Below are 24254 nucleotides of genomic sequence, written 5' to 3' on the forward strand. Positions count from 1 at the left end.
TGGAGAGTAGTTTCAGAATTAAACTTGAACTTGCCTGCTTTTGTTACTGTGAGTCACCACCTTAACATTATCTCAACTGTAGACTTTTATCTGTGAATATCTAAGCCCTGTCTTGTGCAAAACTAATTATTGAGCCACTGAGAGGCTTCATAATGTCCTGCATTTAAGTCCTGAACATCATACATAATGCATAGGAAGCAGTCTCTGCACTCTGATTACAGAACACTGTCATTAAGTGAGCAAATTAAAGATGTGAATAATTCACTGGCTGAGCTTATTGTCAGTGCTGCATTGTGAAATTAGAATTTCTAATAAGTACTGCAATTTTTTTAACCCAATTAACACAGAGAACATCTTGAGTCCGATTAGTACAATAAAAATTATTACCTTATTCTTTTGCTTCACAACAGCCAAATTAAATACTGTACTTAATTATGCAGGATTCATCGCTGTGATAGAATAAAAAAAACCTCACTATCGCTTTAATAAGGGTTCTAATATTTAGAATGCCACCGAAAAATAGAACATATGAATCTCTAGCACAATTTCTTATCCAAAGTTGCTCGATTTTTTTTAAGACTTTGCAAATCAGTTTTAACATCAGCAGTTGACCATGATGTCACTACTGAAGTCGTCTCTGGAAACAAAAACGTATTCAAAAAAAAAAATCACAAAATTACCCTTTCAGATAAGCTCTGAAAATCATTGTGAATTAACTTTTGGGGGAGTTGATGTAAAGACAGGAAAAAAAAAAAACATTTCCACTTAATGATTCTCAGTATACATACAGTTTGTGTGTGTGTATATATATATACACACACACATATACAACTACATATATATCTTATATACATACACACACACATATACAAATGGTATATATCCTGCTTCCAAAAAAAACTGCTTAGGAAATATGCTACGGAAAAGAAGGAGCTGGAATAGCTCTCTTACCTCAGTTCCCCCTTGGCACAGGATAGATATCCTTTCATCCTAGGAAGGAGGGAAGTCCAATTCAACATCCAGCATGTTGCTTTTCCCCCACACATGGCGCCTGCTGCCATATTAAATAAAGAAAATGATCACTGAGGATGCAGCTTTTGTCTCCAAATATTTTTATACTGCCTTTTGGTGTCAAGGACCCCAGGAACCTTAGCACATCTGGCAGTACACACTGCTGGCTGCAGCTGCTGCAGTGGGATTTTCCTCAACCCTATTTCATTCCAGCTCCTTTTTCCTTCCCCATCCCGGGGAAGTTTAATCACTGAGCATGGGTGGAAAAAAGAAAAGAAAAGAAAAAAGAAAAAGAAAAGGTGGCATTGCAATCATGAGATTTCTTGGGTTTTCTTCCTAGAGACAGGGACTGCAGCAACCACCTTGCATCTTTGTCTAGTTATTTTAGCATGTGCATGCGAGAGAGAAAAAATAAAGGAGCCCTGAAAATCATTCAGACACAATGCAATAAAGAGAAAGAGAAAGGGAGAGGAGGGAGGGAGGGAGAAAGAGAGAGAGAAAAACACAGAGAGACTAAGAGAGGGAGAGGGGGCTGTCAGTGCAGATAAATCTGCATATGGAAATCAGGGTTATCCTGGGTACAGTTTTATTTAACCATGATGTACTGCTTTTTTAATTAGACAGGAATTTAGAGAAGGAAATGAGGGATTCTTACATACACAAGAGCAAATGAAGCTTTTATAATCACAGCAGAGTTTTCACAGCAAGCTGTAGCACCAAGAGCAGAACTTTTTATAGTAACTTTCCTGTTAGAAACAAAAGTTTCATGCACTGCTGCTAATTTACACTAAAAAAGCAAAACTGGAAGAGCATTTTGAAATTGAACTAACCAAAGGCAATCCAAAATAATGCAATAATTATTGAAAATATCAAGAAGCCACCAGCTGCACAATATGTATTTTAAGCGAAGTTATGCCAAGTATAGGTTTTAAGACTTTCTCCTAGGCCCCTACTCTGACTGTCATAACCAATGAAGAGATTTTAGTAAATGAAAATAGCAATACCTAGCCTGAATTTCAAACGTGCTAAACACTGCTTCCCCTGCACGATGACAATTGCTGCTCTGGAAACGGGAGCAGTACCTGAGACATACATGGAAGATGGAGAACAGTTTATATGGCATCAGAAAAGATGAGATGGGCTCATGTTCGTGGCTGCCAAGAAGCATGGGAAGAGGTGAGTTTAGGTGTCAGATGAGGAGGAGGAAGAAAACCAGGTTCTGCCACAGGGACTAGAAGAACCCCCCCAAAAGATGGTGGGTAACAGAAATACAGGAAGACTGGGAAGTGGCAGTCTGACTCGGGGGATTTCCTAGGAGTGGGAAGACCACAGACTTCGGGTGAAGGGTAGCCAGAAACAACTCATGGTGGATGGGCAGGCAAGGGGTGCCCAGCGGAGCAGTGAGAGCGGAGGGCTCGGAGGTGCTGAAGGAAGTTGGGAGCGCTTGACCAACAGCAGGAGAAGCAATGGGCCTGCAGGGCGAGCAGCTCCCGGGAAAGCCTGCCTGGATTATGAGAAAAGCGGGTGAGTTAACAACCACATTGTGACCTAACAGGGGGACAGGAGGCAGCACGGCTTAAAAGGCTCAGCCACCGGGGCACAGCATGGCACGGGCCTCGGGGGAGGAAGGGGCAGAAATGCGGGGTAAACAGGTGCCAGGCCAGCACGGCAGGGCCTGCAGGCGGGCAGGGCCGCGGCAGGGAGCCCGTGTGCCCAGCGGGACCCGCAGGTAGTGCGGAGAGGGCCAGGAGGCGGTGGGGCCCGGGCGGCACCGCTGCCCGCGAGGCTGGCGGGCGGGCGCGGCCCGACGGCCGTTGGGGGCGCGCGCGGCGCTCGGCCCTGAGGCAACCGGGGTGGGGGAGGGGAGGGGCGGGGCGCCGCGCGAGCCGGGGCGCCGCGGCCCCACGGGCGGCTGTGGGGGGGGAGGGAAGGGGTGAGGGCATCCCCAATCGCCGGGGGCTGCAGAGGGCGCCGCGAGCCACCCCGTCCGCGGGGACGGGGGAGGAGAAGGAGGTGGGGGAAGAGGGGAGGGGAGGGGAGGGGAGGGGAGGGGAGGGGAGGGGAAGGGAAGGGAAGGGAAGGGAAGGGAAGGGAAGGGGCGGCCAATCGGCGCCGCGGCGCCTGCGCAGTGCTGGGGTGACGGCGGCGCGCGGGACGTACGGAAAAGTGTCCGGGCGCGGAAGGGGAGCGGCGGCGGCGGCGGCGGTTGGTGGTGGCTCCGCCAGGGCGCAGGTACCGCGCGGGGCGGCGCGGCCCCTGCCCGCTGTGTGCGGGGCTGGCGCCTGCGCCGGGCCCCCGCGGGGTGCGGCGAGCGGCGAGGCGGCCTGCGGCGGGGCGGCCTGCGGCGGGGCGGCGCCGCCGCCGCCGTTGTGCTTGTGTGGCTCGCACTAAGGGTCACCTTTTATAAAAGCCTTTATTGCCCCTGTCGTGCCCTGTTTAAACAGGGCATTGACACGTTAGGCAAAAGCTGCGGAGGGGTTTCCTGAGCTTGGCTCAGCCTGGGCAGCGACGATCCTGTCTTACTGCAGTTTTCAAAGTTACGGTTGAGTTTCGATATTCAAAATCCAGGTCAAAACTGGGCGCTGGTAGCTGCTGAGATGCTGAAACAGGGAATATTAGTACAATGGGCATGGTTTCAGGGTTTGCTTAAGCATATGCACAAAGTGTAAAAGATGATGCTTTATATAACACTAAGTCTGTCGGGGGAGAGGCCTTCAGGAACTTGTTAATGAATTTGAACTGACGGAGCAAGTTTGTCCTTCTTCAGTGCTTTCTATCATTTGGGATGATTTAGATAGCTTAAATTGAATAGACTTTCTTTTGAAACCCACAGCAGCAATGTCATGATCTGCCATCCTGGCCAGGGAAGCTGATCTGGGGAGTTCCTTTAGTTGCTTATTTCTGCCTTGACTGTTGTGCCAACACAACTGTTTGTAGGGGCCTTCTGTAAACTGAACCACTAAACTCATCAGGTCATTGAGCAGTAGCCACTGCTTCTGCTGTGCAGCAGGCTGCATCGCAGGAGTGTCAATGACGGGGGGGGGAAGGTGGGACATAAAGTTTTTTGTTTGTTTGTTTGTTTGTTTGTTTTGAGCTCATTTTCTAGTCAAGCTTCTGTACTGTAAACCTCTGGCCACAGGGTAAATCAGTTCATATAAGTTTGTGCAAGAACAGTACCAAAAGCTGTCAGCAGTGAAATTGGAAACTTTATTTAGGGTTAGTAGTCTTAATTATGTCACTGAAATCGCTTTGGTAACAATTATACTGCTTGCATATTATTGTAGAACTCTGTGGCATCTTTTGCCTAGTTCTGTTCTTTCAGTATGTTGTGTAAAAATATTAGTTCACTAGTGTCACGTATACAGTGTATTTTCTTTTGACCCAGTCTTTCTTCTCCTTTTGCTTAATTGCTCTCTTTCAGATTCCTGGGAAGTCAGATTTTTACATAGGAACTTATGATTTTAGCTATATCAAAATTAGCTATACAGTGGTTTTCTCAACTTCAATAATTTGGCATCTCAGTGTTGCATAACTGTTATGGGGGTGTATTTGCTATTTCTTAGAAGGAACTTCAGCTGTAATGTTGCCTTAAAGTCATGGACAACTAGGAGCATTTAATGCAGAATATTGTTTCATGGTAGCTAATGTGGTCAGAGAACTAAATATTGCTGAAATTAGCTCACCCATACTCTCTTTCATGGTATGCATTCCTCCCTCCTCTTTTACCTTAGTGGTATTCTGACCCCATAACTAGTCAATTCAGAGAACTAAACCAGCAGAAAATGAACCTGTTTTGTACTTTTGTAGGGTTAGGTTTTTTGCTAATTTAACTCCCTGAACAAATTGCAATGGGGGAAGACGAATTCCAGTGTTGCACAAAGCAGAAGTATGTGGCAAGGTGTGGAACCACGTCTGCCCTTTTTTTTTTTGATGGTAGCTCTCCTGCTAGTTTCACGCTACAACTAAGCTGATCTGTGTTCTCACTTGGGTTGCTGGTTTATGGGGAAATGTAATGAAAAATTTATTTGTAGAAATACAGAGTTTTATTTATTTCTATTTCTATTTTCTAGAATAAGTGAAAACAATGGATGATGACTATATGGCTTCCTTCACACCCCTGTTCCTCACTGAAAGCTTGGAGATGGCAATGGAAGTGGAGAATGAGAACTCCAAGCCGTCCTGTTTTTCCTGTGTTTTTGACAACCAAAATGGAGGGAGAAGCTTCTCTTCAGAGTCTTATTTAGCAAGTGGGTCTCTTAAGAGGTAGGCTTATATTGAATTACAAATATAATAAGCATTTATAATGTTCTTTTCACAGGTGTTTGGTGTCTCAAAATGCTGACAGGGTCTCCAAATCAGTTCTTCTTGAGTTCTTATGAGCCTGAGTTTAGCTTGATGATGCACCAAACCAGGAAGGGCAGTTTTGCTGATACAATGCTTTGGACATTGTTCTGGATCCAGGTCCTAGCTTTGTGAATGTAATCTTTGAGGGTGTAAATGATGTGTTACAGCCTTAGTAGAACTCTTCTAGACAGAACACTTCAAAAATTGCCCTGTTGGGTAGCAGCATCTAAGACTCATATGCTTAAATTTCTGAGGAGGCTGTGGGACTGCTTTTTGCATTTGTATGATCTCCTGGATGCTGGCCCTTTCTCTGTTTCCCATGTGATAGAAACATGGCTGCCCTGCCCAGCTTCCCTAGGAGCATTTTCAGTGGCTTTATCACTGTATTTCTCAATACTCTTCCTTTGCTGGCATTTTGGACTTAAGGTTCAGAAGCCATGTGCATAACAAATAAGTATTTTCTGTGAGATTCTAAAATGTTACTTTGGATTAGGTAATATCTTCTTTTCTGCTTGTGATCCAGGTTAGCTTTCTGTGCCATTTACTGATCCTGCAGGGGCTGTCTTGTTTATCTTACAATAGCTTTTTTCTTTCTTTCCCAGTACTTTTTTTTTTTTTTTTTTTTTTTTTTTACATTTATACCTTTGAACTTACCTGCTGTGGGTTTATCTTGCCATTTCTCATGGTTTTGCACTGTTACTTTGATTTTGTAACCTTTGGTTCCACAGCCTTTTATGTAAAACCTTAGTGGGGGCATCCCACCCCTCAATCTCCAGCTTATCTACCATGTTTTGTTGTTTGATCAGAGCACATTCATTAAGACTAGCGTTCAGTAAAGGAATGATAGAACCTGTGTCTGCATGAACATATCAGTAGTGGATTCCATGCTGGTAAAGAGGCACTCCATGACAGAAACAATTTCATATGAAAGCTCACTCAAGAGCTTGTATATACACAGGTTTCCCAAATCACTACCGTCATGATAATTATGTTCTCCTGCCCTTTAGTCACCTTGTCTACTTGGATTGTAAACTTTTGGAAAAGCTTGCATGTGAGAGACTCCTCTGGCTTCGTTACCTGGAACGATAGTGACTGGATATAAATTGCTGTAGGCTTCAAAACAGAACAATGTTTAGGCAGTTGCCAAGAGTGAGTTTTAGGTGTTCTGGGATGCCCTTTCTGCCTCTGATTGAGTACTGAACTGATAATAGCGCCTAGCTCAGCAAGAACACGAATTTGGTGTGTAAAACAATGCAAACCAATACATTTTCTTTATTTTTAAAATAGAAGTGTCTTTTCTTGCATCTTAGTAAATACGGCTTCATCCGTACTGAAGTATTTTATGCAAATCAGTAGAAAAACGCTGAAATAATTTGTTTTGATGTCTTTGTTTTTATTATAGAATACAACTTACAGTGATTTTCTTTTTTTTAAACAATCTTTTTAAAAACACCTAAATGAAATATTTTTATATTTACACAATTAGTATATTCAGAAAGTACTTTAGGAAAAATGTGCAAAAAACCTTGGGATATTTTAACAGTCTATAAACATGCCTGATTTTCTTCAGTTTGAGGTAAAGTGGGAATTCTGACTTTCTTTGACTAGAGCAAAGGGTAGTCCTGGCCCAGTGTTAGGTTAAGTTGTAATAATGAAGTCACGTTTTGTGTCTCTCATCAGTTTAGCTGCCTAAAACTGTGCTTTTATTGATGTACTTTTTTCAATAAATGTTCCATACAAATATTTTTAAAAGTATACAAAAGAGCAAATATATGTTCTACAGTTAGTTTTTTGGCATGTGGTATACATTGAGAAAGATTTCAAATGTACGCTTCTAGTGGAGAACACTCGCTAATGTGGCAGCCTCTTCTGTTAAGGACAAACTGTATGTCATGCCTCAGGCCCCTCTGTAAGGATAAAGATGCTTTAAGGTGATAGCTTGTTAATTTTTTCTTTAGTTTCTAAAACTTATTGTGCCCTGTAACTAGACAATATTTTTATACTGTTGAAGCTAGGAGTTGCCATATTTCATAAACTAAATAATATATGGCTATAAAAGGTACAACAGTTTCTCTTTTGAGAGCACTGCTGTACCTTCCTATCTATAGGATATATACTGCTGATATATTGATAAAATAGCTATGATACAAAAGTCAGCTGTAGACATTGTATCCTTAGGCTTATTACTGAAGAATTTGTGAACAGTGCTAACTTTATTTTATAGGCTTTTGCTGAGACTAGATCCTTCTCCAAATGACTATGAAGAAGATACAGTGGAAATGTTTGGCTTTCAATGGGTTACTGAAATGGCATTAGTTGAATCCTGTCGGCTTCTCTTTGGATTACTTAGGTATGATGTCATGAATGTATTTTATGATTAATACTCTTCTGAAATTGTATACATTTACCTAAAGGGCTTAACAAACTTTTTAAAGTTTCTGATAATAAAATTAAGAAAGACTGTGGGCCGTGTATCTAAAAAGACTGTTATCTGTATAATCCTCTGATAAGTAGTGGGTAACACACAGATGAAATTGTTGGAGGAAATAAATTATGTATTGTAGAGTTGTAATATTATGTGACTTACTAATACGTTTCTAAGTAGTGTAGTGCATATCTTAGCTACAGCCAGATAAAGATTTATAAATATATTTGCTAAACAATTTTGTGATTAATTTAGAAAGCATAGTAATATTATTTGTCTGACTTCGGAGTGTATGAATAAATTGCATCAGGTTTCCTTAAATGAGACTATGCTATATTTAAAGTTGTCTTTTTTTTTTTTTTTTTTTGCATGAGTGTGTAAAGGAAAAGTAGAGGTTAAAATCAAATACTGTAAATGTCGGATGCAGCATTTTCTTCAATTGTTTGGATTAGGATAGCTTCAGCAATCTCTTCAGATACAGTTACTCAGGGTTTGACTAATATTCAATGCAGATGTTTAATCTGGTCAATGCAAGTACACAGATCACTGATAATCCTCTGCTACTGATAATCCTCAGGATGTACAGCACATACAGAGGGTGGTTGGAAGAGGGGCTTTTATACGATACGCAAATATATGTGATATATTCCATCATTCCTTTGATTGTAGTGGTGTGAAATGTTAATTGGGTCTGGCTATTGAAATATGATGGCATAAATGACAGGAGGTGTTTTAAAAACTAGTATTATTTGTTTTTGCTTATTAAAGCAAACTTTGACTTCAGTGTGGGTTGTTTTTCTTTCTTTGATAGTGAGAGAGATAGGAGGATAACTCAGTTAAAAGAAGCACTATATCCCTTTCAGCATTCTGTCTGATCTGTTTGTTAACAAAGTGACCACTTTGGGCAATCAGACAGCAATGTAATTGATCTTTGGAATCAAATCTGTTTTTCTTTGTAAAAATAAACTCATTCTGTATTTATCTTCTAATTGTAATAGAGACAAATATAGGGCATAATATATTTTATTATGGTTTTTGAGTTATTCAAGCTGTACAGTTGCAAAAGCTTTTAAGAATAAAACCACTGAACTGGTAAAAATGATGGATTTCAGCTAACTCTTGGCTGTGAGAGTTTGGTTGCTAAGCTGTCTTTTGGTGTGACAAGTCCCTCTTCAAAGATATTCTTTCTTTCAGTTCATTTGTTTAGTCATAAAATGGAACACTTTCATTTATAGACCAGTTGGTAACTGAAAGTAGGAAAGCTTGTTTCTCCAGTGTAGAAATCATGTGTGAAAGTACAAGTTATACTAATTCTTTGAGGACAAGGTGACTGGAAACAGTTCAGTCTTTAAACTACAGATAACATTATGTTTAAATGCATGCTTATGGAAACTTAGTCTACAAATATGCTTTCTTTCTTAGGTGCCCACAATATTAAAGATGGTTATGTAATATTTTATAAATATTTTAATAACAATATAATACAACACCACTGCAATTTAAAAAAAATGAGTAACTGCTCAGTAAACAGAACTTAACTGTAATTTTTTTAGTGTGATTGAAGATATATGAGTTAAAACTGAATAACAATTATGTAATCGTTTACCTGGGTATGTTAAGACAATGTAAACAGAGGTGCCAGTTTAACCCTCAGGCGGTATTTATTTGAAAATCAAATGATTTAATGATTAACAACCAGTGAGGGTCAATCTTTCAGGTACAAATACAAAATGAAATTAAAATTACTTATTTAATTGAGGACATCTTTGTCATGTTCATCATGCATGCTTTGTGCTTTTGTTTTATCAGCCCACTGTATTGTCTTCTAATATTCAGTAGAGAAGTCTTTGTTTTTTTTTGTCTGTGGCTCCTTTCTGACTCTCTCTCTCTCTCTCTCTCTCTCTCTCTCTCTCTAACCTTTAGCCTCAGCAGCCCCCTTACACAAAGTCATCCAATTTTAGACTTTCTTCCTTTCTACCTAGCTGAAATAGTTGAAAAATTCATTCAGAAATTCAGCACTGAGAAAAGCTAAATAGCTGAAAGTAGTCCTAGGTAGATTTTATCGAAGGAAGGAAAAGCTGAGGGAGGTAGTTTTACTGTGTGCTTGCCCTATAATGTACAGGTTACAGTCTGGGTCTTTTGATCCTTGTGGACATCTTCATAATTTTCACAAGGGTTTTTTTTTGCCTTTTTTTAATTTTAATTTTAATTTTTTATACGAGCAGCTGATCTGGGTTGGAGTCAAGCATCCTATTTTGAATCCTACAGTAGAGGGTGCTTAGACTATATAAGAAACAAGGCAGAGAGCTCCTTCCTCAGTTTATGTAGTATTTCATAATTTGAGCTTAGCAAGGGGGGCAGCCTTTTCTTTCAAAGTCTTTGTCTTGTGCAGTTGAGCTTTCTATGTATTCAGTTTAGTGTCCTGTTATCTCTGTGGAGATTATACTTGATGATCACTTGAAAATTAGTTACTGCAGAATATGGCTGAATACTTAGCTGTGTTACAGCTTTTCTTTATTTTTATTTGTAGTGGCAGTTAGCAGCAAATTCTTTAAAAATGGTATCTCTTCCCCTCCAAAACTGTACAGCATACGTCATTTTATTGCACTTCGCTTTATTGCACTTCACAGATATTGCATTTTTTACAAATTAAAGGTTTGTGGCAGCCCTGTGTCGAGCAAGTCTATCGGCGCCATTTTTCCAACAGCATGTGCTCACCTTGTGTCTCTGTGTCACATTTTGTACATTGTTTTTTTTAGACATAATGCTATTGCACACTTAATAGATTACAGTATAGTGTAAACAACTTTTATATGCATTGGGAGACCAAAAAATTTGTGTGACTTGCTTTATTGTGGTGGTCTGGAATGGAACCTGCAATATCTCCAAGGTATGCCTGTATTGAGTTTTACCTTTTCCAAAGATGCTTTCTTCTTTGACTGTACTATATTTGTTGCTATTAACTCTGTGTGCTTAAGTTAAGCAGTAGACCGTGTTAAGCAGAAAAAGGGGAAAGCTGCTGGCAGAATTTCCTGGTGCTCGTTTAGAAGTGAATGAATTTAGTGTATGCTATGAGGTCTATCATTCAGGTTTACTTGGGGATCAAACGTGAGGGAGATTGAGTTACGTTTGTGGGAAGATCACTTAAAGGGAGTGTGGGGTTTTCTGGTTGGTTGGTTTGTTGTTTTTTTCCCCATTTTGGTATTTAGCTAATTTCATCATTATTGTTTAATGTTTTAAAAACAAGCAAAAATGCTGTCCAGTATTATCACTTCACACTGGATATGTCTGTAACCTTCTTCAAATGCTTTTTCCCAAGTTACATTTCTGTAAGCTTTCTCAGAGCAGATGTGTTCCTTGCTTTGTATTTCTGTTTAAAACATTATTAAAATGTTGTTAAATACCTTACATTTATATTAATACCATAAACCTTTATATCTCTCTAATTAGGCAACGAATACACGGATTGGAAAACTTAGTACAGATGAGTTCGTCTGATTTCAGTAAGTTTAACACATCTCACTTTACATGGGGTAGATATCTGACTACATTTTCATTATAGAAATAAGCTATTACCCTAGTACTTCAGTTCTTGACTGAGGGCTCGTGTGGTACACACCACAGAACAATATATAAACTCCATAAAGCCGCGATAGGTGTACTAATGTATGCAACCAGTTGATGTAAACTAGTGTGAAAATAGATACCTGACCATGCTAAATGGAAGTGTTATGAGTCAGTTTGGAACTGGATCTTCCTGTGTAGTAAATGCACAGGTCAAAATCCTGGTTTTATTGACCTCAGTAAGGAATTGTGTTAACTTGACTTGAACTAAGATAAGATGTCTCTCACAAGGCAGGGTTTGGCAAACCTATTTACTCATTTAATTAAAAATGGAAAGTTGCATCAAAACTCCCAATAACTATTTTAGTTATAAAGGTAGTTGGTTATGACTCTTTTTTTTTTCCCACCACAATGTTCTCTTGGCTTACATTTAAACAAGTTAGTTATATTTGCTTAGCTTGGAAGTTATTTACAGACTTCATTTGTCTTTGCAGTAGGATCGATGAAATAGGAGCACTACAAAACAGTTTGTTTGAATTAAATACTAGGGCATGAGAAGCAGTGTGTTTCTGAGGGATTATTGCAGCCTTGGGCTTACTGTGAGTTTGAAGGCTGCATTACTTAGCAAGTTGAGAAGTTCAGTAATTACTCAGATATATACTGTCTGTAGTATCTTCTTGTTAAAAATAAATTGGTAGTGTTCTAAGAGTACAAGTGAATATTCTTATACCTTTTTATTATTAATTTGGTTTGATATTGTCATGCTGTGCCATTTATATTGCTGTTATGAACTTAACCAGTAAGATTCGATCATATGCTTTTGTTGATTGTATCTTAAAAATATAGCTTTAGCTGAAATTTAATACCTAAGTGGAATAACTTTATTTTAAATTACATTTGAATATTTATATCATAGCTGGACATCAAGTAACTGTTCTGTAGTTCTTTTTTCCTTAAATGTAAGCATCTGCCTGGTTCTCTGCTCTGTACTCTTTTCCTCCTTTTGTCAAATAAGCTAGTAAACTAAAAATAGTATAAAAGTTATACAGAAAAATGTCAAAAAATATGGAAATACGGACACTTCTCCCTGTCCAGTTCTCTAATACTGGATCCATAATACTCATATCTGGTCTAATTGTATAGCAGGAGTTTGGATTCTGTGCCATTGCTGATAATATTTCTATTTGTTTCTGCTAGGTCATATATGACCTTAGTTGTGAAATAAACTTTGCATGCAGCTTTAACCATGCCTGAGCTTTAGTAACTTTATTCTGCTACAAAAAATAATTATTTTAAAATAGGCTGTTGTATAAAATGCCTTTAATAATGTAATATAATGAGCATGATGATTTTTCTGGTGAAGCACTGCTTTAACTCAGTAGCCTCAAGCAGGGATTAATACTTGAAGGTGCGTGTAAAACAGGCACAGAACTGATATAAAAGTTTGCAAAACTCTGAGATAATCCCAGGGAAATGTGATGTGTAAATGCTATGTGCCTGGGCTCCTGGACCAAATCATGAGAAATGAGGGCTGATTAAAAACAATCTATCCTGCTGAAGAAGACATACGGAACTGATTAGAGTCCTCTTCAGGAAGCTTTCCTGCCTTCCAAGGCCGCGTCTAGGACCTATGAGATGTGAATTTAATGCTTTGCAGCAGACTACCTTTGTGACTTAGAGCAAAACACTGATGCATCTGTGCCTCAATTCCCCATTTATACAAGCAGAGTAGTAGTAGAGGTGTAGTGTGAAGATACAAATGTTAAAAATGATCAGACAGTGTGATGATAGGTATTATTGATATCTTAGATAAATGGGCTATTGCCACAGTTTAAAATCAAGTTTGGTTTTTAGCTCAATGGATCTTTGTTGTGCATATTCCTTTACATGTATGTTTATATAGATATCAATATCATACATATTGTTTAATTTCTTATCAGTCTTAAAAAACTTTGGAGGTTTGCTACAAGGATCTGTGTAATGTGGAGGCCATATGAAATGTTTCTGAATTTGGAATATGGAATATTCTGGTGCTTGTGCCAATTGATTTGTTGTGTTCACTCAATGAGTGTTGTTGCACAAAAGATTGTGAGACAGACTTATATGCATTTATTTGTGGGATCCGTAGCAAGTGGCATACATGAACTTGAAAGTTACCTTCGGGGGAAGAAGGGAAACAAAAGGAGAGAAAGCAAGAAAAGGAAAGGGAAAACTCTCCTCAGTGGCCAGCTGGGAAGAGAAGCGATGGAATCCTAGGCGATTGTCTCCTCCGGGTGTACTCTCCAGTGCCATGCTTCTCCCCTGTTACTATACAGTTTTCATTGGGACCTATTCAAATTGTCTATTTGTTTTTCCTATTTATGATGCTCTTAGCAATGACTGGCACATGCTTAATCAAGTACAAGTGTTGTATGCTGACTGGTTGCTAAGTTTTTGTGCATATATATTATTGGGTAACAATTATGGGGTATTAAATGACCACTATCTACTTTGTTATGCACTAAGTTTTGGTTTCCTCTAATATAAACTAAAGCAACCAGATAAGGTGTACGGAAATGGTGTGAGGGGGGAAATAAGGAGTGATTCTCACACCAGTGGCAATTGCTTACCATAAAACTTGCCTTAAAAATGGTGTTTGGGCTTGCAGGTGCAAGATGATGAGGGTGACACCATGAGAACAACAGCAGGAAGCAGCAAGGGAAAGGAAAAATACTATCACAGAGGCTTTGGGGAGAGACAGTCACAATAACTAGATGGAAGGATACGCAGATGCAAGTGAAAAGCAGATTACTGAATTGCAAATGGAAGACTCTTAGCATTATACAGCTTAAGGCACCTGAGGCACTGTACAACAATGCAGTGCTTCCCAGGGAAAGATGTTACAAAACATATTTCCAAATAAGTCCATCTACTTAAGAGTTTCCCTGAGAGAAAAGGATGCTGAGAAATTGCTTCATACTGGTGTCTTTTCTGAAGGCTTCTGGGAAGCAAACAGGGAGCAGGGCAGTAGGGCTGAATGGTTTGTTCTAGTAATGATTGCTTGCCTCTGCCATCTTTCCTGAGGGACTGGATGCCTTCTCTTCCCTCCATATCTGGATATGTACCTTTGATGATAAGATAAAGAATTATGGGATCCCTCTGTCAAGATGGCTTTTGGAAGTGGGTTGTTGCCACCAGAACGATTCATCTGGCCTGCAGCCTCCCCTACAACCTGGCTTCAGGAAAGAAGGTGGCTTCATGTGATTCATGAGTCATAGTTTGGGCAAGTCTGCTTTAAGCTATTGATCTTCTCTTTTACTTCAGGTCAAGCTGCAAACTTGCACTCTGAAGCAGAGAGCATCAGGCATCAGTGTATTGAGTTTTTGCATTATGTGAAAGTTTTCATCTTCAGGTGAGATTTGCACACAGTTTACTAACTTTATGTAGCACTGAGCTTTGTCTAGCTGTTTTTTACATGTTCTCTGATTGTGTATCTCTGTGTTTGTTCAGGTATCTGGAACCTCCTAGAGCAGAAAATGATGGAATGCTCCACCCATATGAAGAACTAGAAGCCCAAGTACCATCATTGTTGGTGGAAGAGCTTCATGCTTTGACCCTACAAATTGGTCACCTTTTTGAACTATCTAGTAGTGTTCTGGCAGCATTTACTATTCAACACCAGGCAAAGGTTGATGGCTGTTGTAATTTTAAATTTGTTTGTGTGACAGTACGTGTTTGACTTGAAAAATTATGGTTGAATAAGAATTAACGTTTCTTCAGAAATGAAGAAGAATTTATGCTTTTTATTTTTTTTTCTTTTTCCCCTTTTAAATGTTAAGTGCCATCCCATTCTTCAGACACAACTAAAAAGCTCTTGATTTACTAGTTTATTATTTCTTTGTTATGCTTTATTCCTTTTAGAATTCCTCCTGTAGTATACAAATGATGATAACAATTACAGCTAAATAAATAGGCTTGAATTAGTATAACATGTTACAAGTTTCTCAGTGGTGGTCCTTGGTGATGGTTAGAATTTCTGACCTTCCCAATAGAAGGGGCACTTCTTATAAATATATTCTGAAATGTGTTTCGAAATAGGAAAAGATCATGCATATGACAAAGAGAACTGCAGACATGGAAGAAGGTGCTGCAACATTTGACACTGTAAAGTATACACCACTAAGATTGTGCATATATATAGTAACTAATGCTTTCAAATCTCTAATGCTCAAATCTCTTAAAAAGACAAGAAGGAATTTCAATCTTAGGTTGTATAGACTAATATCTGGAGAGGAACGATCCACTGAGGAACAGCATTTTGAATCTTTCTGTTCATTTAGCTTGTCAGTAGGACTAACGTTGAGCTGATGAAATAAAATACAGGCATACCTCATTTTATTGTGCTTTGCTTTATTGCACTTCGCAGATGCTGTGGTTTTTTTACAAATTGAAGGTTTGTGGCAACCCTGTGTTGAGCAAGTCTATGGGTGCCATTTTTCCAACAGCGTGTACTCACTTCGTGCCTCTGTGTCACATCTTGTACTTTTTTTTCTTTTTTTTTTTTTAGACATAATGCTATTGCACACTTAATAGACTACAGTACAGCGTAAATATAACTTTTATATGCACTGGGAAACCAAAAAATTTGGGTGACTTGCTTTATTGCGATATTCACTTTATTGCGGTGGTCTGGAACCGAACCCGCAATATCTCCGAGGTATACCTGTAACTCCAAATATTCAATATTCTCTTCCCTAAAAATTGCCGAAATTATTGTTTAAGTGTATACTTCACTCTCGACACACTTTGTGTGCTACGTAATACTTTTCTGGAAAGGAAAGGGTAACTAAAGGCTTTTAATCTGGCAAGTCTGAGCCAAGACATTGTGGCTAAATTGTGGTTTAGATCAGGTTAAAGTCTTCATGACTTTGTGCTCTACAGACAGAATTAACTGTCTGGAAGCTCTTTTTCTTTCACTGAATGGCATGTTTATATGTTACAGTCAATTTAATAGTAGATATCAGTGATGTTCGCTGTAGGCAAAATGTATGCCCATCTTCGTGTGCCTTAGCGGCATCCTGAATTCACTAAATAAATGTTATAAATAAAAACTAAATGGGTGTATTTTTTAATCACAGCTCTTTCCTCCATCATGGCATTTACTGCATCTCCATTTGGATATCCATTGGCTAGTGCTGGAAATTCTTCATGTCCTAGGTGAAAAAATGATGAGTAAGTATGTGATTTTTTTTTTTTCTTGAATGTATTCTTCTGCATATGACTTATCTAGATATTTCTCATCTCAAATTGTCTAGACAAATTTACTTTTTTGTTAGAGCCATTACTAAGCATATCTATATTTAATTGGTCAGACTCAGATATGGTGAGGTCAGATTCTTTGCAAACCTTACCACATAGTTTGGCCTGTGCATCTGGGTTTCACTGTGTAGTACACCTCTATGATTAAACCTTCCTTAATATAGTTTTGCATTAAATGAAATAGTATTGGGAATTTGTTCTATCAAAAGTTGACTACTATTACAAAGTTCTTTCTCAACTGGTGCTTGCAACAGACTAAATATTTAATAATAATATATGTTTGACAAACAAAAATGCATTTGCAGAGATCTGGAATGTGTGATAGTGCACAGCAATTTGATGCAAACAATGTAGGAAAAGTGTCCAGGGATGGGCCAGAACTAAGAATCTCAGACACAGGCTCTCTTGAGAGTCAGAACATCAAAAGGAGAAATATTCTTCTAGTCAGGGTACATGATTCCTCTTTCATTATTAGACTCCCTGAGAAGGTTTTGTGAAGATTTTAAATAGAGAATCCACATTGCTAACCATATATGACATTAAGATGATACTGGGCAAAGACTCGGTCAGAGGAGTTTGTAAAAATACAGCAAGAAAAGGGCAAGGCGAGACTATTTTTTTTAATGGATTTTAAAAGGGCAAGGAATAGATTGATATGAGTAAGCTGTTCAAAGCAGCTGAACAAAAAAGGTCATAGGATGCAGTTGAAGAACCCAACTTCAAAGCAGTTCAGTTTGTTAGAGAAGAATTGTTAAAATACAGACGAGAACAATTTTTGCCTTTTCAGAACTCTTTATGTATTGTTCATTTCCTTGTCAGCAAAATAAATCACAAAAGAATGTTTTCTTCTGTAATCATTGTGTTGCATTACACCAAAACCCCACATTATTATAAATCACTTATACAAGTTCTGTATAGAAATTGCAACAGTTGGAGTAACATTGAGGTCTATCTAGAGTACGCTGTATTAGACGTCTAGTCCAGGTAACTGGTATTGAATCTGAACTCTTGGATTAATATTAGTCCGCTTTTGAGTGCTGTCACAAAACAGTCTTGCTCAGATTAATGTCTTCACTGTTTCTGCACATCTGTTTCTGGATAGCATGTGGATTGGCTCTTTTCTCTATAAAACTTTATTCTAAGTTTCTTTTATGATCCATTGTAGATGGATCGCAGGATGGACCTGTTCTCTTTTTTGAGGCTTTTGGAGAAGGATGGGAAGACTGTTGGCTCTCACATGGTCTTTCCTTTTTCTTTATCAGAGAGTGGACAGTTTTAATCCAGAGCTGTGCTTCGATTCGTACGCACAATCACATAAGCATGAACATATTCAAAACACAAATCAGCACAGGGTTGCAAAATTTTGCTTGGATGTTATAGAGAAGTTGGGTAGAAAACATATTAAAGCTAAGACTATAGTGTCGCCATTCTAGTAGTTCGTTAAGTAGTTCTACCAATCTCTCAAATGAATTGAACTCATTGAAAAAGGTGAGAAAAGATGGCAGAATTTAGTCAAAGCAAAGCATTCTGTCATTGTCCAAAGTGTAATTGAAAGAGAATATTATATTTTTTCACAAAATATTTATAATAAAATTTATATGAACTTGGGATAATATAAAGTTAACTTCTGTACTATCCTAAATGATGAATGTTTAAGTGTTTGAATCTGTTTTTTAAATGAACATACAAAACCAGAATAATATATCTATTTGTTTATTTGTTTTGCTTGAGAGTAACATAACTTCAGTTTAAATTAATTACAAATTTCCTATTCATTTCAACAGCTGAGTACTCCTGCTTGATTCATTATTCACTGCATTCAGAAATGCTTCAGTTTTTCTAGAATTTTGTTCAATAGTTTAGTTATGAATTCAGTGTTTCAAAAACAGACTTCTTATTTATAGGACCCACAAAATTTAGCACTGTATTGAGACAGATGCTTTCCTTAGCAGAGAGAAAAATAGATGTATTTTGAGACTGTTTTGAGGCTATGAGGGTTATAGCTATTTTAACATTCGTATAATGCCAAACATGTACAGTGTGCCTTACAGAGTACTTGAAAGGCAAGGTCCTTCTAAAAATTTGAGCTTGTAGAGGGAATGTGTAAAAATAGCATGGTTTGGAAGATGATGAAAAGCGTTATGATTTACTATTGAAATTAAGTGGTTGTTAGTTTTCTTCTTGCCCCTGTGATTTTCCCATTTTTGCCTAAGAAAATTGACAAAGATTTTAAAAAAATTTTAAGTGAATTTGCATTCTCGGCATGAATCTTGCATTGAATATTCAGAATTTCTCCATAAAGAGGTAGAGGTTTTCTCCTCCAAAATTTAGTATTTATTTTTAGATCAAATTCTGAGTAGTAATATAGTAATCCTTTTTCATAAGAGAAAACTTGTGCTTTTTGACAACAAAATTCACTAGTCGAGACATTAGTCAGTCTGCATGTATTATTTTGTCTTATATTCTGTATGCCTTGTAGAATTTCTTAAGCTTTCATCTCATTCCATAGAGCCTGCTGAGTGAAAACTTCACGCCGCTGAAATCAGTGGCAGGATAGTGGGCTCAGAGCTTCACCCTACATTTCCAGGAATAAAACAGAGGCTCGGTCTGCATATCTTCTGTTCCACTGATGTCAAGGGAGTTGTACTGTTGGAAAGCTAGTGAGATACGATCTTACAGCCTCTTAACTTTACCATGTTATCTGTGTTAATGTCTACAAATGCTCAAGTTAGAATATGATCATGCCAGCTTTTTACATCAACACATCTCAAGGAAAGTGTTAGACCTCTCTAGAATTGTTTGTCATCAACTTGCATATCTGTAAAACATGTCATGATTTCAGAACATGCGCACTGGCATGTGACAAAGGAATTTGCAGATAAATAAATTTTTATTCCCCTGCAAAGGCTGTGCCAATAAAAGGCTGTGAAATGCCAAACCACTTTACTGTCAACCAGAACAATATCAAATTGCTGTGTAATAATGAAGGCACTAGTTTGAATTTAGAATGGATGAACTTTCTCAAATGAGTTTGTAAATGAAAACTACATATAGCTCAACAAACCTATTCTATGATATACAGTATAGAAAAAAAAATCTGTCTTTGTATTCCTGGAAGCATGGCCAGGACTAAATAGATCTAATTTTCTTTTGTGTTTTAGGACAAGTGGTGTATGCTAACCATTTCATGAATCTAACTGGAGAGAATTTAACCAGTATCAGTTTATTTGAAACACACTGTGGAAATCTCATATGTGATTTAATAAGCATATCCATCAATAAGTATATAAAGGTAAATTTTTTCTTTATCTATAGGACAAATTAGATGCTTCTATTGAGAACCACATTAGGTGCTGTACCCATGCATAGATGACTTCTTACTGCTAAGTTTTAAATGTTATGTGTGGCTTAGTATCTCCATGTTTTAAAGAGTGTTATTTGTTAGGAGCTCAAATTGTGTTATATTTATTCATGACCATCTGGCAGTTGAATGAGAGAGTAATATTGAAATGCACTGTGTACAGAGCAGAAGTGTGCCACATTTCATAAGTTCAGTGTTCCAGGTTTCGTGCCAAACATGGCACAGTCTAAAAGGTTTAGAGCCACAGATGAAAAAAAAGTCTTTTCAAACTCTCTCAACAGGAACAAAAAGAGAGTTATTGTAATATTGGCATTAAGCTAACTGGACACTTATAGAATGTCATATTACATTTTATAGTTACACTGCTCCTGTTTCAGCAACCGCATCTTTCTATTATAGTGCGTCTTTTCTGTTACATTTGTCAAGGGAAAACCTTTTTTTTTCTTGATGTTTTTCTTTTTTTCCTACTCTGGCTGCAATGTTTTTCTTGCTTGTCTTGAGCAATCCAAAACCAGAAAGTCATAATAGCTTCATATATCAGCTAGTAAAAGAGCTGTGCAATCTTCTTTGACTCTGTCATTGTGAAACCTGCTTTAGATGTGTATGTGTGATCTGTGAATTCAGGAGTAGACTCTAAGAATAACTAGCAATGACCACTGTATAATTTATATTTTCCAGGTACAAAGATATGAAAAGTGGAGTCCCTCTTTCTTTCCTATTACTCTTTACGGAAAGACAACAGCTGTGGTAGCATCTGAGAACTGTTCTTTTAAACAGTCTCTTCAGGCAGAATTCTTTTATCTTTTTAAATTGGTTTTGATCTAGTAAATTTTCACATAATACTGCAACCTCCTCCCCCCTCAAAAGGCAAATAGGAAGAGAGTAGCTTTTATAAAGCAAGATTCAAGTAGTATCTGTTGACCACTGTGCTTGATGGCAGGCTTTGAAGTGTCGGATGCTAAATTGAAATTCGCCCTACTTGCACAGAGCTATATGAGACAGAGACAGAGAGAGAGAGAGAAAGAAAAGATTGTTTCGTTGCTACTTTTTCTTCTGTCTCGTAAGGGTTGGGCCCCATATCTTGAGCTAGATCTATTTGAGGTTCATTTCTGAAGTGTAGCTTGGACTGAAGCTGAATAATCCTTCTTCAAGCTGATGCCTCCTCTCGTAGGCATTCATTGCTATGATCTAGTGATGAAAATAATGCCCTGCAATCATGGACTGAGCCCATTGTGGTCTGAGATGTATTTGGCAGAGAAATATACATCCTTGGGAATCCTCTTTGCTATTTTCAGCATCACATCCTGTCACCAGAGCTGTATTGCCTCACTGTGCCACAATTTGAGGTTATAGTCATTATGATTTCTTTTCTAATCCCATTCTTACTGAGATACTCAGCTCAGGATGTCACAAGGGGAATTGCAGACCATCTCTGAACAAAACAAAGTTTCAGTTATCCTCTGTCTAACCAATATCTGTATGGTGTCTTGCTCAGATACTACTAGCCACACTCTATCCTGAACAGGTACTGCACTCAAATCTCGTGTAGAAGAGATCCTGCTATCTTGTTGTAGAAGATCATAACAGCTCATTCATCATGAAATAGACCTTATGCTTCCTCAGGTTTTAGGTGCCACATTTGGTCAGACCCATGCTTGAGAACTCTTCTTCAGAGATCAAATGTCATGTTAATTCCATTACTTTCTCTGCTTTGAAAGCGTTGTCTTTTTCACCAGATGAGAAAGTGGCATTTGCAGATCCACGCCACTCAAACTTTGGATTTTGAAGGTGTGAAGATTCAAGAACAGTCCCAAAAGCACTTGATATCTGTAACTCCCCATTGCCATTTGGAATTGCCTACTCCATTACCAAAGGTGAGGTAGGCAACTCTTCTGAAAGGGATTTGGCAAATGCCACATAATCTTTTGCTTCATTTGGGAGGGTTTAAAAAAAAAAAAAAAAAAGTACTCAGCCCCTGCAGAGTTACTTATGGTTCCAGGAGAGTAGGAAAACATTCACATCTGTCCTCAAAATATTTTAAGAAACTGGGTTTCCGTATGTGCAGGGTGGATTCCTCCTACCTTCCATCAAAAACTTTCAGATTCAGTTTATGAAACTTCATTTTCTCTCCCTAGCAGTGAATAAAATTGTTGTTGGACCTAATCAGCACTGGGTTATGGTATCTATTTCTATTCCTTACTTCTTCCTACTCTCTTTCCCAGCCTTCTTCAGGGTTCCATCTTAGGATAGCATACTGAAAGAGAAGTAGCAGTGTGGTTTTTATTTAGCAGCAGTAAATAAGGTAGTTGGGAATTCAGATTTCTGTATTTTGGTAGTCTTTATTCTATCTAAATCTGGAGAGACTTGAGTCTGTATATTGTCTTGGATTCACTATAGATACATTTCGGTTATTGCATCTTGCGTGTTCAAGGCCTATACTTTCATGTACCAAAATACCTAATTTATTGTGGGACCAACCACTACAAGTACAAGATGTTGTCATTTGGCCTCTCAATGGCTTTGAGAGTTTTTCCAAAATGCCCACTTGTAAAGAAGAAGTTTTTCCTTATGTTCAGACAGAGCTTACTTTCAGTTTGTGCCCCTTGCCTCTCGTCCTGTCACTGGGCACCACTGAGAAGAGTCTGACCCCGTCCTCTTTACACCCTCCCTTCAGATATTTATACACACTGATAAGATCCCCCTTCAGTCTTCCCTTCTCCAGGCTGATGAGTCCCAGCTCTCTCAGCCTTTCCTCATAGGAGAGATGCCCTTAATCATCTTAATAGCCCTTCACTCTGTCTCTTGTATTGTGGAGCCCAACACTGGACACAGTACTCCAGATGTGGCCTCACTAGTGCTGAGTAGAGGGGGAGGATCACCTTGCTCAACCTGCTGGCAACGTTCTTCCTAACGGAGCCTCACAGCTAAGAAAAGAAGGTAGATAATAATAGGAGACAGTTGCAAGCCTGAAATACACTTTCTTCTGCTGCTTTACTTTTTAGACTTTCTAATGAATTATCCCTCATCCCACTGCAGACAGTGGAATTCATAGGCAAAGATTTGTAGTCCAGCAAGAAGGTATATTCCAAAGAACAGAACGCTGTAACAGCTATAACTCATTACAATGCAGCTTTGCCTCTGACTGTTGTGTCACATACTCATGCATCCCAGGTACCACCTGTGGCCTTTCACACTCTGGCCATCAAGTGAATAAAGTCATTGCTTCTCATATCATCTTAGCATTGAATTGATGGCTAGACCTGCAGTGGTGCCTGCTTCTCAGTCTCTTTCCTTGTCCTGTGTTAGCAATAATTACAGACCTCTCAAGCACAAGATAGAGAACATTTGGATTATCTGCAAGTGGTAGATGAAGAAACTTGGATGTTGCAGCAACTGGCATTCCACGCAACAGGTCTGAAGCTTTGACTGTAAGATAGTTTGCATACCTAATACTTCCATAAAATCCCCCAGTGTTTTAGTGCCTCTGCAATAAGGAGACTGCTCCTTCTTGAGGGATCTGTTGTGCTCTTTGGTGAATTATAGCTAGAGTATTTTTGAGGCTGCTTCAGCTTTGGGAAGTCAACAGTTAAATAATATTTCATTAGACTTTAGTGGTCACTTTTGAGTTTTATTCTGGTGCTAATGTTTACATAAGATTAATTCAGGTTTTTGAGAGATTCCTATAATAGAACTTTAACTGGAAGCATGAGGAGGCATAGGCATGTGCATAATTCTAAATAGCATACATGGAACATGAATAACAGAATTATTTTAAGAACTTCAGTCTTGACCTCATGAGTTTTTTACATCAACACTGGATCCACCCTGGCGATTTCATAGGGTCAGCAGGATTCTTTATAAAGAGAGAAAAATAAATAATGTGTCACATTTATTTATGTATGTATGTAAATACATATACATTCATAAACATGAATAGCAGTACTATAACTGTACTACATGTTACAGTATATAAACTTAATTTGGAGCTGTATGAAAACAGTAGTTGTAAGCGTATACGCTAAAGGTGGACAATAAATAAAAGGTCTGTATCCTTATAAATATTACACAGATTTGAAGCAGGAGTTGAAACTGTTGTTGATATACTTGTTCTAATTGTGAGAGTGTGCTTTTTAGTCATCCGCTCCCACTTCTGTATTGTCTCTTTCACACAGCTGCTGCTGTTATTGTCAATGCATGTTTTGAATGAATTTTTAATTTATGCTGTCAGGTTTCCAAATTCAGAAATGATTT

At 38.4% G+C, this 24254-nt stretch overlaps 1 protein-coding gene across 5 annotated transcripts in view; it reads left to right on the forward strand.

Annotated features, from left to right (window-relative positions):
* Positions 1–3166: 3166 nt before the first annotated feature.
* Positions 3167–24254, forward strand: part of MMS22L (MMS22 like, DNA repair protein) — a 100637-nt gene continuing 79549 nt past the window's right edge. For all 5 annotated transcript variants that reach the window (XM_067293947.1, XM_067293950.1, XM_067293949.1 and 2 more), the window contains exons 1-8: positions 3167–3243; positions 5082–5274; positions 7580–7705; positions 11231–11283; positions 14648–14735; positions 14834–15011; positions 16462–16555; positions 19804–19934. In XM_067293947.1, coding sequence (XP_067150048.1) covers positions 5096–5274; positions 7580–7705; positions 11231–11283; positions 14648–14735; positions 14834–15011; positions 16462–16555; positions 19804–19934 — 849 coding nt within the window. In that variant the 5' untranslated portion in view covers positions 3167–3243; positions 5082–5095. The remainder of the gene's footprint in view (positions 3244–5081; positions 5275–7579; positions 7706–11230; positions 11284–14647; positions 14736–14833; positions 15012–16461; positions 16556–19803; positions 19935–24254) is intronic.

Source organism: Apteryx mantelli, chromosome 3 (genome assembly GCF_036417845.1).
Source record: "Apteryx mantelli isolate bAptMan1 chromosome 3, bAptMan1.hap1, whole genome shotgun sequence".
Taxonomy (NCBI): Eukaryota; Metazoa; Chordata; class Aves; order Apterygiformes; family Apterygidae; genus Apteryx; species Apteryx mantelli.